Source organism: Anabas testudineus, chromosome 15 (assembly GCF_900324465.2).
Source record: "Anabas testudineus chromosome 15, fAnaTes1.2, whole genome shotgun sequence".
Taxonomy (NCBI): Eukaryota; Metazoa; Chordata; class Actinopteri; order Anabantiformes; family Anabantidae; genus Anabas; species Anabas testudineus.
In genome coordinates this window covers 14087430-14103464 of record NC_046624.1, presented here as the reverse complement: position 1 = coordinate 14103464, position 16035 = coordinate 14087430, and the positions used below count along the sequence as shown (strand labels likewise).

Below are 16035 nucleotides of genomic sequence, written 5' to 3'. Positions count from 1 at the left end.
AAAAGAGAAGGTCACGCTAGATATTTGGGCGGTGTGTGTTGGCAAATGTCGGCTTGCACGCATACCAGTACTTCTCCGTGCTCAATGACTGTTTTCATATGAAGCGAGCCACAACCCAATTCATATACTTGTTTCCAGTGGCTGGAAAAAAGAAAACTCCAGCCATATCAGTGTTGTACAAAGGGTTTTATTATAAAAGTGAAAGGAATCACATTATTCTGACCTCCAAAGAATACACTGTGAGCCAATTAAGAGTGTGGAAAGGTGGTTTACCTCGATGTCAGCTTGATTTCTGTCATCCAACCAGGCACTGATACTCTGATACCCACATACTTTGTATGCTGTTCCATAAAATACTTGACAGTGATATAACTTTAATTATGTTATGTAACTTTTACTGGAATTCGCAGCGACTACAGTATTATTCAAGTAAAACATGGTATACAGTAAGATAACTAAAGGATTACTTTCTAAATGTAAGCAGTGAGTGTTTCGGTATTTATTCCACTGTTTCTATGTAGAAGGTTTCCAATTTTAGAAAGTTTCAATTTCTTCTTCTAACAGAAGCAATAGTTTGACATTTGGTGCAGGCTGATACCTGCCTCATTTAAATCTGTTAAATAGGAGCCAGAAGAAAAGTAGTAGTAGTAGTAGTAAAAGCAAATAAACAACTAACCTGTCATACAGTAAATAAAATAAAATATAAAAATCTACCTAAGCATGCCAAACTGCCTCCTACCTCTGGCTTTATGTTTATGTAAACAAGCAGGAAAATGAATAAACGTATTTCCCAAAATGTTGAACCTGCTCCTTTTACATCCATTTTAAAACAGGAAAGGGGGAATATTGAAGTGGGCCAGGATTGAGCCCTGCAAGGAGAGTTTATCTCAGTTTCTTAACCCACCTTCTATACACACACACAAACACACAGCGTTGAGTGTTCTGGGTGGCCTTTATACCACATCCTCCATCTCTCTCGAAACCAGACGTGACTGGATTGTGCCTTCTTCATGAGCTACGTAATGTGCCTTTAATAATTCAGAAACACTATGGTGGATTTGTCAGGTCTACTGTATCCTTCTCGTGTGGAGATCTGAGTCTATAACAAGTCGGTTGCTGAGGTGATGGATTCCCAGGGGATTTCTAGAAGTGTTTAGAGGTGGAGCTGGCAGGCAGGTGATGAAAGCTCTGGCCAGTTGCCTTGCTTCTAAGTTATTTTCATTTTTCTTCATCTCTCACCTTTATGTCAAGAGAACTGGGCCTTTTTTTTTTTTTTTACGCCACCTTCAGACTGAATACATCTGAAACTCATAACTGCCAGGTAGACCTCTTTAAAAAAGCTGAGGTCAGCTCCATCATAAAAATCAGCCTATTCTTCATTCAGGACTGACTCCTGCTGTCCTGCTTGTCCTCTCTTACATTTCCCTCAGTGCTGACCTAAATTTCTTTAACCCGTGGAGAGAGAGCACAGAAACATGATATAAATGTAAGGTCGAGCACATATGGGACTGATCAGGGATGCATTTCTTTGGTCAGAGCAAATCGTGCTGCTTGCCCTTCACTGGCAGCCAAAACCATAGTGGCACTCTGCCCAAGAGCCAGTGTTTGGATAGCAATGTGTGCAAGTGCGAGAGAGTAAGTGTGTGTGTTTGTGTGTGTGTTCATTCTCCTCTTTGTCAAAGTGTACGTGTGCATTCCCCTCAGTGTCTGTATGGGTGTGAGCCTGTGTGATTTCTCTCCCATTTATGCATAAGTATTTATATTCATGAAGTGGTTCCACATCTATTTAAGTTAGTGATTGCTGTAATACAAATGACAAGAGTTGATGTGTGTAGCTGTTCCTGCGGTTTGGTTCAGGGACTTGAAATTGATGTTTTAAGAATGAACTGGCCATAGTTTGCAAAATTTTAAACCATAGCTACAATAAACGTGCAGCCATAATGTTTAAATTAGTGTCCCCAGTCATACCACCACAGAACACTGCAGCGTACTTCATGTCACAAAGGCCGTCTCTATCATTTTTGGCACAGATCACCTTGTTTTGATTAAGTCCAGATTAATTTGAGTTGACACATTTACACGCCAAGTTCTACCACCTTCTGCTAAATGAACGGTTGTTATGTCTCTTCATTAATCCATACATGCCAACACTTTGTTAAAAAAATAAAAAGACTTAGTTTTGTTTTTACTTGGATTCCAAATGGTCTAAAACTATTATACAAGACTCACTTCTCACTTCTTTCTGTCCCTCCATATTGCAGGAGCTGCTCCCTCTTGTGTTGTCTTTCGAGCTTCCCGCCATCATGCAGTCTGACCCCAGTTCTCCAACCGTGCAGCACATCTCACAGACCTACAACCTCACAGTCTCCTTCAAGCCCCCAACACGTCTCTATAGGGCTACTGGCGTGGTTCGCGGTTCACAGAACAACGCCAATGCAGTCAAGGTGAGGAGGGTCTGTTAGCTGGTGAGTGGATAGAAATTAAAGAAGAGACACAAAAGGCAAAAATAACTTAATTCTGTACAAAATCAGAAAAAGAATCAATATAAATCCTGCATTTATAGAGAACACCCACATACACACTCTGTCATACTGATGACAGCAGCGCTAATACCAGAGGAACTTGTTCAGGAGCGATTTAGTGATCAGACACTTCTCTTTAGACACTTGTGTGAGCTGGAAAATCTGGGGATCGAACTGCCAATCTGGAGATTAAAACACAACCTGCTCAACTCGAACAATCACTATTTCTCTGTCATGTTACAGATTAAAATGATCAAATCATATATGTTGATTTTACAATAATCACAACAATATATATTCTGTTTTAGATTTGCCTTTCAAAGTGCAGTTATGCAGATTCCAGGGTCAAACCTGAGCCAGTGTGTCCTCTTAGAGATCATCTAGTAGCTTGTTGAACCCTGACCAGATCACTTCTTGTCAGTCATTTAAGAGTGTAACAATATTTGAGTTAGAGTCCCTTCTCCACCCACTTATACGGCGAGCCACAGACCAAGAAAAGGTTTTCAGAGCTACACCATGTCGCAGCCCACCAACACTGTCGGCGTTCCTCACTCTTCTCAAATAAACCACCTCATTACTTTTTCAGCGCCACGGGAGCAAGAGAGTGCTGAGAGCTCTTTGGTCACTTGAATTGGACAGCTGCTGGTTCAGCTCTCCACTCGGGGGGGAGACACTGATCCACACTGCTCTTTCAAACTAAGCTCACTACTGAACCATCACATCTAAAAATCTCTCTCTTACATGTCTTGGACTTTTCTCTTTCTTCTCTGTAGCTAGTGTATGTTTTATAAGCCTACTGGACATTTTTAAATACACACACACAGACAGCACTTCTTGAAATGGCATCTGATTTGTGGCTAGCTAAAGCCTGCCAAGGAGTCTTCCCATCATCTCGGCCAACAAATCATACCCACCAACTCGCATTATTTTCACGTGCCAGCCTCTGTTGAGAATATAGAGCTCTTAAGTTTGCCAGCAGCTACATTTGGCATGTATGAATCTCTGCATTTATTTATTCACGTATGCTTGTCCATTTGTATTTATAGTAAGTTTGCACACCAGTGTTCTGTGTACAGTTAAAGTGTGCATATGTAAATATGCAGAGGCACAGCTTCCAAGTGTGGTAGGTCTGAGGGGTCAGTCAGGATTGGGAACCATGCCAGATTAAGGCTAGACGATTGAATTAATATGTGTTACATTATGTGGTGGCATGAGACCCGTGGAGCAACTCGGAGTATTTCCAAAACCGCTGTGGACTGTTGTGTTATGCGGGCTGCACTGTGTGAATTCCTGTTGAACACTGGAAATGACTTATTTTACAAGGCCAAGTGATGGCTTGCAGAGGCACTAAAGAGGAAGCAAGGAATGAAAGTGTTCAACTGGTCAGCAGATGCTGTGGAAAATATAATAGTTTCCACTGGTTATATACTGTAGAAAATGCTGGTGTTTACTTTGGGAAATGGACAAAACAGCTCAACCTTTCTCCTTTTTAACTAATAAGTTTGTAATGTGGTCTGGATATTGCTCTAAAAGAAATATTGTTCCAACTTTTTAAAAAATGTAATGGCTCTCTGTCAGCTCTTTATGTGGGTTAATTTGTACTGACAGACACTCTTGTGAAACTCAAACAATGTTGATAGAATTTATCATTGTAGCTAGGAGGCATAGGATATTAATAAAACTAGTTTCTTATGTAAAATGTGCTATGACCTTTGAAAACAAACTTACATTTTGATTTGTTAAAAGAAATGTATATATTATATTAATATATATATTTATTATTATTAAATTGAAATTGATTTGTAGAAACCTGTTTTCACTTTGACATTAACAAAATATTTTTCTGACATTTTTCTGTCAAAGTTTCCAACTTTTATTGAACATGATTGATTTATGATGTCAATAAAAGGATGAAACATCCGAGGGAGTGAATACTTTTTATAGGCCCTGTGTTTCCCCACATTTTCTAAATGTTGCTGTATTTGCTCAATTGTCTTGTCATCCTCGTCTCCCCAGAGGGGAACAGCTCTGCTGTTGGAGCACCTGGCTGGTAGCCTGGCAAGCACCATCTCAGTCACCACCCATCTGGACATCGCTCCCCAGCACCACCTCTTCATGAAGGGCCGAAATGGTAGCAATATTAAGCACATCACCCAGAGAACAGGTGCCCAGATCCACTTTCCTGACCCCAACAGTCCCCAGAAGAAATCCACAGTCTATATTCAAGGCACCATCGAGTCAGTCTGCCTGGCACGGCAGTACCTAATGGTGAGCATCGTGCACATGCACGTGATTTGTTTATTAACATCCGCCTGTTGAAAAGAATTGCTCTAAACGGCTAAGCTTCGTTTTTGTGGTTAAGCAATGGCATTGGCAATATATTCCTTACATATACAGATTCCACATGTTGTGTGGTATCTATAACGGATATCCCTGTTCCACTAACATCATGTCGGTATGTATGAATGATGCGTGGGTTTTGAGATGGGGTTCAAGACTTAAACCATGATTGCCTTTTGAGGTTTGAATAGCCTTGGGAGAGATTTGCTTGGCCCTGCTCACACTGCTGAAACGTCCGTGTTTCAACAGTCTGTAGCCGACTCAGTGTGATTTATTGCTGCCGCATACCTGCATGAGAGATGGACACACACACATTTGCATCAGCTTGACCTGAATTCTTAATGGCCTGTATATAGATTATGCTTATTGGTGTTAATTAAGGGTTTGGCTTGCATGAGCAGTAAATTTTGGTGGATTGGAATTTGTAATTCAGAGGTCAGCGCGTTAGCATTAGTGTTTTTGGACCACGAGGAAGCGCCTCCCATTTAGATTTCTCTGGGTTAAAAATGCTCTGTGGCCATTCTTGTCTTGTTGCCTGCGACCGTTGAGGCTACCCTTATCTGAATTGCTGAGGAATATAATCAGTAGTCTGTTTCAAAAATGTGTAAAAGTGATGTTTAATTACTGTTGGCTTAAAGCTTCTGCTGAGCTGGTATAAGATGTCTCAGGCGTAAACAGCTTTGGCTTTCTGTTTTGGAGATCCATAATGTGGGGCAGTAATTCTGCCAGAGCTGCCTTCTCTTTGTCTGCGGTCTCCCATTTGGCCCCGAAGACATTTAGCAAATGCCAAAGTTGTTGCAGTGACTAAACATTACTTTCTCTTGGTCTGGAAACAGGACACACAAGAAGGAGCCTCTCGCAGTCTGTCTGTGGGAGAGTGTAAAGCGGCTGATTTATGAGAGAAGAGTTGGAGGGTAGAGGAGAATCATAGAAAGCAAGGGATGGGAGAGGAGGTTGAGTAGGAAGAGGAAGGGATAAAGAAAGTAGGATTTGAGAGTGGACATACAGGAGGGGCAGAGGAGTCCTGGCCGCAGTAGTGTACCGTCTGATTTGGCCTCTTCCAGACAGACTGTAGATTACAGCTCCAGTCTCTGAGCCCTGTCAGAGCCAGGCTGGCCCTGTACTCGGCTGCTAATTACACCCACTCACAATAGGAGCGCTGTCCAGCACTTGACCCAAAATATAGATGTCTGTGGCACTTGCGGTGGTGATCATGCAAAACAGATTGCTCTTGGCGGAATTTCCCAAGCACTGTGTGGGATGAATCCAGCAGTGAATCTTGTATTTATTGGTATAGCTAAAAAGTAGTTCTACAATTGGGATAAAATAAAGAAAAATGTACTACTGTTATGAGAAACGGCCTTTAATGTCAGAATGTGTTACAGTATACTGATATGCTGTGAAATATATTAGTCTGAAATATGTTGTTGATGTATTTTCTTGCTCACAGGGCTGCTTGCCTCTGGTATTAATGTTCGACATTAAAGAGGACATAGAGGTGGAGCCTCAGTGTATCACAGCTCTAATGGAACAGCTGGATGTCTTCATCAGTATCAAACCAAAGCCGAAACAGCCCAGCAAGGTATGTCACCAGGCTTGCACTCACACAGCATGCTACAGTTCAGAGAATATTTAACTGTGCTGATGGCATGGCTTTAAACATGGCAATGTCAGATTACTTTTATCCATACTAAAATACGATTGCAAAAGAATTTAGTACAGTAACGATGCACAGGAGGATGATGCCCTAGTTCTTCTTGTCGCATAACCACAAGTTTCAAAACTGTGGTTTTGAGTGAAAGGTCTCCACATTTTTTGGCACACAGTTGGATCCAGGCAGTCATATTCCCATGTCGATGTACTACATGGCAATGCCTGAGTTTTTTGAATACATTACTATAAACTCTGTATTTAGTGCTAAGTATGACATGTAAGCTTGATAGTGTTGTTAGCTGTGGTTGTACTTGTTCCAATCTGTGTCAGGCAAAGAGGAAAAAAGGCAACCAGGAAACAAATAAGCCAATGTTCCATCTGAGAACGTCTCGCTCGTCAAATGCCACATCATGATGTTGAAATAAATTATAGATTTCCATGTCACAATTCATCACTATTTGATGAAATCCAAAAGGGAAAAACTGGAACTTTATACCAAAGGGACTAGTGCCATACCAACCCTGTGAACAGTTTTGGTAAATCAGCGTCTGCCACAGTGGGGAATCACAGTCTTCTCTCCTCACTGCACTCACCACTCCCTGGCACGTATGTTCCACCTGATGGATGGGAACACTTAGTCATTTTATTATTATGTGTCAGCTATTTAAACAAAAAACTAACTGACTTGATGTGTTCTTGGTGAATTAAGTATTAAACTGGAGGTGCGCTCATTTCTAAATGGAGCACGTATTAGTTAAATGTGTTGTTTTATCTCCACATTTTTTTTATTCGTGATTTGCAACCTCTTGCACCTGTGCCATTTTTAAAGGCAACCTCTAATGTTACCTATGCTTTACTGCAACGTGTTTCACACTTGGGCCCAGTGCTGACTGTCTCATCACAGTGCCCACGTCCCACCCTGAGCCAGGGCTCGATGCCCAAACCAGACAAGCCTGCGGGGACTGGTGTAGAGGTGCCAGTGTAAACACCGACCCAGCCCAGATCCTCTTAAGAACCCTTCACTTAAACATTTCAACAAGGTGACAGCAGTTATCCCGAAGACCTGTCCAAACTCATGCCGTAGCCTCTTTTCTCCTGGAACTTGGCAGGGCCATAGAGGAGTGTGAGTGTGTGTTTGAGAAACCGGTCAGGATTGGAATCCACTTTTCAAAAACTCTGGCAAACGAAGCAGGATATGATTTGTGCTCATGTTGAAGTGATGTTTATGGAAGGCTGGGTTTTTGGTGATGTGGAAAGTGTAGAATTAATTTCTCTCAGTGATTTAATGATTTTCTGTTTAAAATGTGTTGTTAATTTAGCGCCTTACTGTATAATAGTCATTAACTAATATGGCCTCATGTTCTCTTCTCACACATATCATTGAGTTAGATCCGTATGTTATGCAGTTGATTGTGAAACACCTTCTTTCAAACTTTGCTCCCATGTCTCCATCTCTCTCCCACACCGCCTTAATGTTTGTCTAATCTACCCTTAATTCCCTCTTCCTTCTTCACTTTGTGTCCTCCACATAACTCCCTTTCACTCCCTTTCTGGTGCCAACATCGTCTACCCTGCTGCCTCCTCAGTTTATTTTTAGTTTTTTTCCCCACTACTCTTTTTCACCACCTTCCCATTTTCCACTTCACCTGTTATTTCTTGGTTTCTCATAACCTCTTCTTTCTTCATCAATGTCTTTCAGTCTGTGATAGTTAAGAGCGTGGAGAGGAATGCAGTGAACATGTATGAAGCTCGAAAATTCCTCTTGGGTTTGGAGAGCAACGGGGTGTCATCCTCCTCACCCTCTGTGGCTTTGAATCCTGCTACCAACGGCCCATCCCCGTCCCTCATCTGTCCCGTTGGCCTGGAAATCTTAGCCTCAGCTGGCCTGGGGCTGAGCAACCTGGGTAATAATACTGTCCAACTATTTTAGAAACTTTCACTTTTTCTATAATGGGGGAAATAAATTGGGGAAGGAAGGTAAGACGAAACAATTTTTACCTTGTACAAAATGCATTAGTGATGAAAATGTCTTTGTAGAGGAGCAAATGCCCTCATTTGCTTCGGTACCAGTCACACACATTCTGTCTGGGCAACAGAACCACTGAAGATATATCTGATCCAGATGTCCTTAATGCCTGTTATCACCTGGGTTTACCAAGTGCAGTTGATTTTGGAATAACATACTAGCGTTCTCTAACATCCACATAAATCATAGACAGAGAGTCATGGTGCTTTTATATGCGTTTTACAGTAGGAGTTGTTTGTCTGCAGAACTGACCTTGCCATGGTGGTACGAATTTCATGCCAAGAAATGAGTCCCACATGTACACATCTTTGATCAGCCAACCATCAGAAAATAACCTCAATATGAATTCGGAATTGTGCGACTTTGAATGAATCATGAGCTTCTGAATCATCGGATGATGAACAGTTATAATCGTGTAGGAGTTTGCTTGTCTGCAGCGCTGACCTCAACATGGAGGCACAGGGTTCATCCTGGATCGTTTGTCAGGATGTTTTTTTTTGTTTTGTTTTTTTACTTTGCTTTCACAATTGACTTTTGGTTGTACCAAGATAATAACAGTAATACATTGTAAATATTTCCTGCGTCTTTTTGCATTAATTTATACAGTTGTTATGGTTCAGATGGGGAAAAATTGCAGAATTAAGGATACAACTAGTATGTCAAAGACAGTAGGAAAAGCAGGTAATAGAATAAGTTGACAGGGAGGAGTTGTTTGCTTTAAAATGCATGTTATCAGTAGATCCTTCACATTTTATCTGTTAAAAGTTTAAATACAACTACGAATATACTGTATAAAAGCAAGTTTTGTCTATCTAGATTATCAAATGCTAACTACAGCAATACTACATTATACATTAAATTGTATAATGAACATCTTATGTATAAAGCTCATGTGAAAGAGGAGGAAACTCATCTAACATATCAATTGTTTCATGTAGCCATATGATTACAGCTATACAGAACAAATGTGGTACGTGAATGGTGATGCTGTGTCTGTTGTTGTTGCAAATTTATAACAAAATATTGTTATTGATTGATTGTTGATTTTCATTTTGGAAAAATCTAGCTGGGAAACTTTTGTTTTTCACTCAAATAACGTTGATTTTATGTCTTTCTGTTAAATTATCCCATTGCGGAAAAAAAATACATTTAAAAAATTAGTCGTAAAAATGTGCCATGAAGTCCCAGTACAGTAGAAATGGTTTTGCTGTCTTGTTTAAACCCAGGGGCCCCGGAGATGAACGGCCACATCCTTGCCTTTAGTAATTGCTACATGCTTCTCTTCCTTAGATTACAGGCCAGTCTGCCAGAAAAATCCCTGGCCTTATTCCTGGAGCCAAACTAGCCCCTTGTTAAAGCCACAGACCTGCTTCTTTCTGTTTTCATACACACTGTTTGGGTAAAGACACCAAGCACCACATTGTTGGTGCTCTCAATAACATGGTTAACGCAAGATATGTACTTTTGCATCCACGACCTTGTAGAAATTTAAGAAATTCTTCCTCTCATTTTCTGTCTAGTTGATGACAGTGTGATGGAATTCCAGTTAAATAGCTGGAAGACCAAGATTATTTTCTGGGAGCTTTAATGTAACGTGTGATTAGTCTGAAAAATGAATATGTGCGTTGACGGGACCACCGCTGATCCATTCACCTCCCGTTTTTTGTTTTTTCTGTCCCCGTTCCTTTCTGTTCTCCTTAGGTTTCCTGGGTGCAACGGCGCCCCACTCACTCGCCAACTCTGCTGCCCCGAATGCTGTCCTCAACAGCTTAAACTCATCCATGAGCCCTCTGCAGACCCCAAGTCCCAGCACTCCCACACCATCCCCCTCTCTGTGGCCCACTTCACTTACCAGCACCCAAGGTCCACATACTGTATTGCTGTTATCTTTTTTGTTAAACTGGTATTCGGTTACAGAACTTGTGCAGTGGATATTTGCAAATATCTCCTTGATTTGTTTCAGGCTTCTCATCTCCACTGATGCTGCACCCTGCAACCCAGGCCACCCTGAGCAGCATCCTGCTGTCGGGCGTACAGGGTTACACACAAAGCACACCGTCCCCTCCACCCGGCCTCGCTCCCATAGACAAGCAGTCCAACGGGGTCCCTGACTGTACTAAGGGTCCCTGCACTCTGAATGGACATGTCAAGGTGGGCTTATTTGTTTATTATATGCTGTATCACAAGTTCCCAGTTTTCATTTCACATGTATATGTTTTATACAATGTGTATCTTTGTGTGTATACATGTATAGCATCCTGGCTCAGTCTATGGGAGGATAGCAACTGTGTCACTAGCAGAAACGGTTTTGAGTCAAACCCCATGTGACACTGTCCAGGAGGCCTCCGGACACAATCCATCAGAGCCACTGTCCAGCAAATCCAGCCCAGATGAAGGTATTCTTCCTAAGTAACCCACTCAGCCTATAGTGTGGTTTTATATGGTTGTCGTCAGTAGTAGATTTTGACTGTTGGCCTTTTTTAGCAAATACTAGTGTTTGTGTTTGCTGCAATATTTTGCATACTGTATACTGTATGTTGACATAGCCACAAGGGGCTGAATGATAAAAATCGCATCATCAAGGTTGTGAAGACCCAGGTACAGCCTACAATTTATGACTATACAGGCTGTAAACATTGTAAAACATCCGTGGTACAGCTACAACCCTTTGCCCATCTGTTTTGAATATATTCCTCGACTATATTCAGCTCTAATAAATTCAGAGGCCAGTGAAGATACCTGCATATCCTCGTTTATTCACTTGTCATCTCTCTTCTAAAACGAAACCCTACTCTGTTAATATATGCTAGTTATTGAGCAGGCTGAGCATCCTCATGCCTATCCTCCAGAATGTATTCCTACTTACCTATACTTGGATTATAATCTAACATTACTTTCTTTATTTCCAACTATTTTCTTTGGGCCTGTGACTTTTTAAAGAATTCACAGTCAGTGTTTTTCTTTATATATTGGTTAAAAGTTGGATGTAAAGGTTATTGTAAAAGTGTAGATGTAGCAGGAGTCTCACTCTCTTGTAAGTCAGTGATATTAAAGCCCCACTTGTGATTTATGTTTGATTATTACTTTGAACAGACAAAAATGTTTGAGCTGTTAACATTTTCAACTCTGCTGGAACTTGGCCTTGCAGGCTTTAACATAAATGTCCACTTTATGCTTTTCCACTTGAGATTTATGTAGCCCTTAAACCCACTTTGAGGAAAAGTGCCTTGAATGAACTTTTTTTTCTATTTCTCTATACTGCCCTCCTAACCTCATACTCACTTGAATACATTTATTGTGTTGGAACGGAGACACGTTAACTGCTGGTCTCCTAGCGATTCAGAAAGGCCCTTATTTCCTCTGTGTCTTACACTTGCGGTTTTCCCCTCAAAGTTTCACTCTCACGCGTCTCATTTTATCTGCTGTTTTCTGAGGTGGTCCTCCCCCAATGCGGTACGACCCAGTAGGGTTTCCTCTCACTCTCTTACCACTTTTTGCATCCCAGAATGTGTTTGGTCTGGCTTGAGTCCGACTCGACTCTTCGTAGTGGAATGAGGGAGTGCAAACCTCAATCCCCAGGGAGCTTAATTATACTTACTGACGACATATTATTTTACACTATAGAGTACATTATACACATTCATATGTTCTTAATATTACATAAACATACACTTATGAGTGTTTGTATGCACAGAGCAGGTTCATGTCAGGCTGACAGTAGAGTAGCAGATGAAAACGACTATAATTACAGCTTTTGGTAATTAACTCGGGATTCAGAAGACTTGCCACACTCAAATGCAAGCACACATGCATATACCCACCAAGCTACACTCTTAACACCATGTGACCCAGCCATAGCCGTAAACCGTCTATGTATAGTAGAAACTGAAAAATTTTATGAAACAATAAGTAGTTCACCCTTTCTTTATAGATGACAACTGGTCAGCAAGAAAGAAATAAAATATATGATCCAGACATGTTTGTGTTTGTTTCCTTCAGGCTCGGACACATTTGTGGAAGTGGGTATGCCCAGAAGCCCCTCTCATTCAGCCAATGGGAGTGAACTGAAACAGATGCTGGCTTCGTGTAAGACATCATCAGGGAAACGACAGGCTGTGGAGCTCCTGCAGGGCACTAAGAACTCCCATCTGCAGTATGTTGGAATCATTTACAGCTTCTTTTGTCATTTATTCCTTTGAACTCATTTATTGCTCATGCTGGTACTGTTTGGCAGACTTCTGTAAATCTCTTTAGATATGGAAATAGTGAGAATGGCCACAGAAACTTACATTTAGTGGAATCAGGCAATGCAACTAGATGATTACACTGAAATCCAGAGTGTAGGTACTGAATATTAACTTGTGTGTAGTCTAACCCTCTGAGCCGGGAACATTAACAGCATCAGTGTTGAGGTGAATAGAAAGTGAGATGGAAAAAACGTATGCAATGCTTTGTGTCTCTGTACATTTTACCTTTTTTTTTTAGACAGTTTTCTGTGCTCACAGTATTAATATCTCTATATAACCCCAACAGTTCTGACTGTCTTCTCTCGGACACCGAGTCCAGCTCATCAGACAGCCCTGTGGCAGATAAGAGGGCACCAGGTAGCGAGCGGGCGGCTGAGAGGGCAGCACAGCTGAACGAGAGGGAGAGAATCAGGCTGGCACCACAGACCTCCTTCGCAAATATGCAGGTACACACACACACACACACACACACACACACACACACACACACACACACACACACAAATCAACACAACAAAATACACTTTTGTTAGTGTTAAGGAATAAAAGAATAAAACTGTCTGTCGTCTTTTCAGGCATTTGACTATGAACAGAAAAAGCTATTGGCAACCAAAGGTAAGTTGACATTTGTGTCAGATCAAATACTACTGTGTTATTAGTGGTGTGTGGATGTAGACCATAATTTACACCCATGTGATGACGGACACTTGAGCGAAAGGTCACAACAGCCAGTGAGTTAATCAGCAATTACTGTATAGCTGCTTTTTAGACATGAACCCTGAACTTCTTTATGCATTACCCAGCTGGGCTGCATGTGAGGAAGCAAAGGTTTAAGTCAGTCAGCCCAGATATTAAATGGCCTTTATCTCGTGAGCCCCACAGTACAAAGTCTGTGTAATGTCTGCAAGAGTAAATACAGCAGGTCTGGAGTATTCACAGTGAGTGAATGGGCATTCCCTTTCCATCACTACACTCAGCACAACACTGGAAAGTATAAGAAATATTTAACATGCTCTCTGGTGTTGCATTACACTTCTCTCCTTCAGGAAGCCTGGGTTATATACATAACACATCATTTCTAATCATGCGACTTGCTCTGCTTCAGTGTGCTACGAACGCAGACGCAATGATGTACCTCATCACCTCCTCATCTTACCTGGACTATCTTCGATTGTGTGCTGCTTGTATGAACAAGGGTCTTTAGTGGATCAGTTTGTGTGTATGTGCATCACTGTACTGTGTGTCTGTATTTACACAGCTATGTTAAAGAAGCCTGTGGTAACTGAGGTGCGGACCCCAACTAACACTTGGAGTGGTCTGGGGTTCTCAAAATCTATGCCAGCTGAGACCATCAAGGAGCTGCGGAGAGCCAATCATGTTTCCTACAAGCCAAGCATGACCACCACCTATGAGGTCAGACATACAAGGATTCACTGTTGCTATCATTCAGTTTACCATCATTCTGCCTTTCCATATACAATAGTTAAAATGTGTTGTTGGACTCTAGACCCAATGGCCACTTTATTAAGTACAATCTAGAAAGGTGTAAAAATATGTACTACTATATGTTAATTATTGAAGTCATAGTGGGTGGTAAACTGGAGAGTATTATATCATGATTTTTTTGTTTTGGCCCATTATTTATGTAAATAGTTTATTTAACACTTTGTTAAAAGTTTGGATCATTTTCCCCAGGGTTCCCCACTGTCCTTATCTCGATCCAGCAGCCGCGAAGGCGTGGGGAACGGCAGCGACTCGGACAACTGGCGGGAGAGAAATGGCACCACTAACGGTTTGGCGGGTCACGCAGAGTTCCCCTCTACTGTCAGCAGCCCCAAGAGGAAACAAAACAAATCTGGTCAGTTTAATGTGTTTTTATAGTAGGTTTAACCAGAAAACAATTAGTTTTCATTGTGAATGTGAAAAGGCCCCCCAGACCGGATTTCTGTTGTCTTTGTATAAGATCTAAATACAATATTCGACCCACTGAGATTTAGAAATCATTTTCATTAAGACACTTTGTTGAGGCTTATTTAAACAAAAATGTTTGAACTTTCTCACCAATCGGAATCAAAAATTAGATTTTCTCAGTTCTGCTTTCTCACTTAAGGATAAAATGTAACTCCTTAATCATACGACCCTCTGAAGTGAATAGGGGGCAATACAAAGGTGAAGATGATCCTAAAAAACTGGGTTAAGGATGCAAATGAAGATTATCTTTTTTGCTTACTTTTAAATGATAATGTTTACTTTGTTCGTTCATTTTTGACTTAACCTTTCTGTAAACAGCTGCAGAGCATTACCTCAGCAGCAGCAACTACATGGACTGCATCCCTTCAGTAACCGGCAGCAACGGCTGCAGCCTGAGCTCGTCTCTGAAAGGATCAGATCTGCCTGAGCTCTTCAGCAAGCTGGGTTTGGGGAAGTACACGGATGTCTTTCAGCAACAGGAGGTACTGTAGAATGTGAACTCACTTCCTCTAGCATGATTTTATCTGATGGACCATCTGACCTTAAAAAGAATGCAAGCTCTTGCTAGTGGCGTGGTCCTATAGATGGCAATATCAGTGGTGATCATATTATTTCATTCATAAATGGCAAAACAACACTGGTGCTAAGGATGCTGTGGATAATAAAAGTGATAACTAGTCTTGTGTCTGCACCCAGATTGACCTACAGACATTCCTGACTCTAACAGACCAGGACCTGAAGGAACTGGGCATCACAACCTTTGGAGCCCGTAGAAAAATGCTGCTCGCCATCTCAGGTACAACGCATGTGCTGATCACATTTTCTTTTTCACAGCTACTTCTTGTCTCTGCTACGACCTGCACAACACAGGCAGAAAGCACATCGGTCTCAAGTTGGTCATTTCCTCTGCTCGTTATCACTGATACCAGCTGGAGCTCCATCCTGCCAGCTCGCTTCTGCTGAAGCCTGTGCACACACATTGGTTTATGTGTTTCATTAATATTTTCTTTTCTGTCTGTCACTGCAAAAAGCCTGAGTGGAGCCCAGCTGTGCATAAGTCAAAATGTGTACTCCATCTGACAGACATCCTCCTCACTGCCAAACATTCGATTTGGAAGCTATAAGTGGCCCCTTTTGTTGGTAGACTCCACTAGAGAAGTTCAGGACAGTGCTGTTCTAAATTATTTCTCTTGTAAATACTGGAGAAGACATGTTGTCATTGTTCCACCAGCAAAAGTGAATGGGATTACAGCACATTCTTCTGCGATGAGTATCT

General features: G+C 41.4%; 1 protein-coding gene across 1 annotated transcript in view; it reads left to right on the top strand.

Moving 5' to 3' along the window:
• Positions 1–16035, top strand: part of LOC113158773 (protein bicaudal C homolog 1) — a 48646-nt gene that overhangs the window by 29088 nt on the left and 3523 nt on the right. Inside the window, exons 7-20 of the mRNA XM_026354987.2 lie at positions 2262–2444; positions 4539–4790; positions 6313–6444; positions 8215–8419; positions 10243–10404; positions 10505–10692; positions 10796–10937; positions 12541–12694; positions 13075–13234; positions 13364–13403; positions 14047–14201; positions 14484–14646; positions 15078–15241; positions 15456–15555. Of these exons, the coding sequence (XP_026210772.1) occupies positions 2262–2444; positions 4539–4790; positions 6313–6444; positions 8215–8419; positions 10243–10404; positions 10505–10692; positions 10796–10937; positions 12541–12694; positions 13075–13234; positions 13364–13403; positions 14047–14201; positions 14484–14646; positions 15078–15241; positions 15456–15555 (2200 nt within the window). The remainder of the gene's footprint in view (positions 1–2261; positions 2445–4538; positions 4791–6312; positions 6445–8214; positions 8420–10242; positions 10405–10504; positions 10693–10795; positions 10938–12540; positions 12695–13074; positions 13235–13363; positions 13404–14046; positions 14202–14483; positions 14647–15077; positions 15242–15455; positions 15556–16035) is intronic.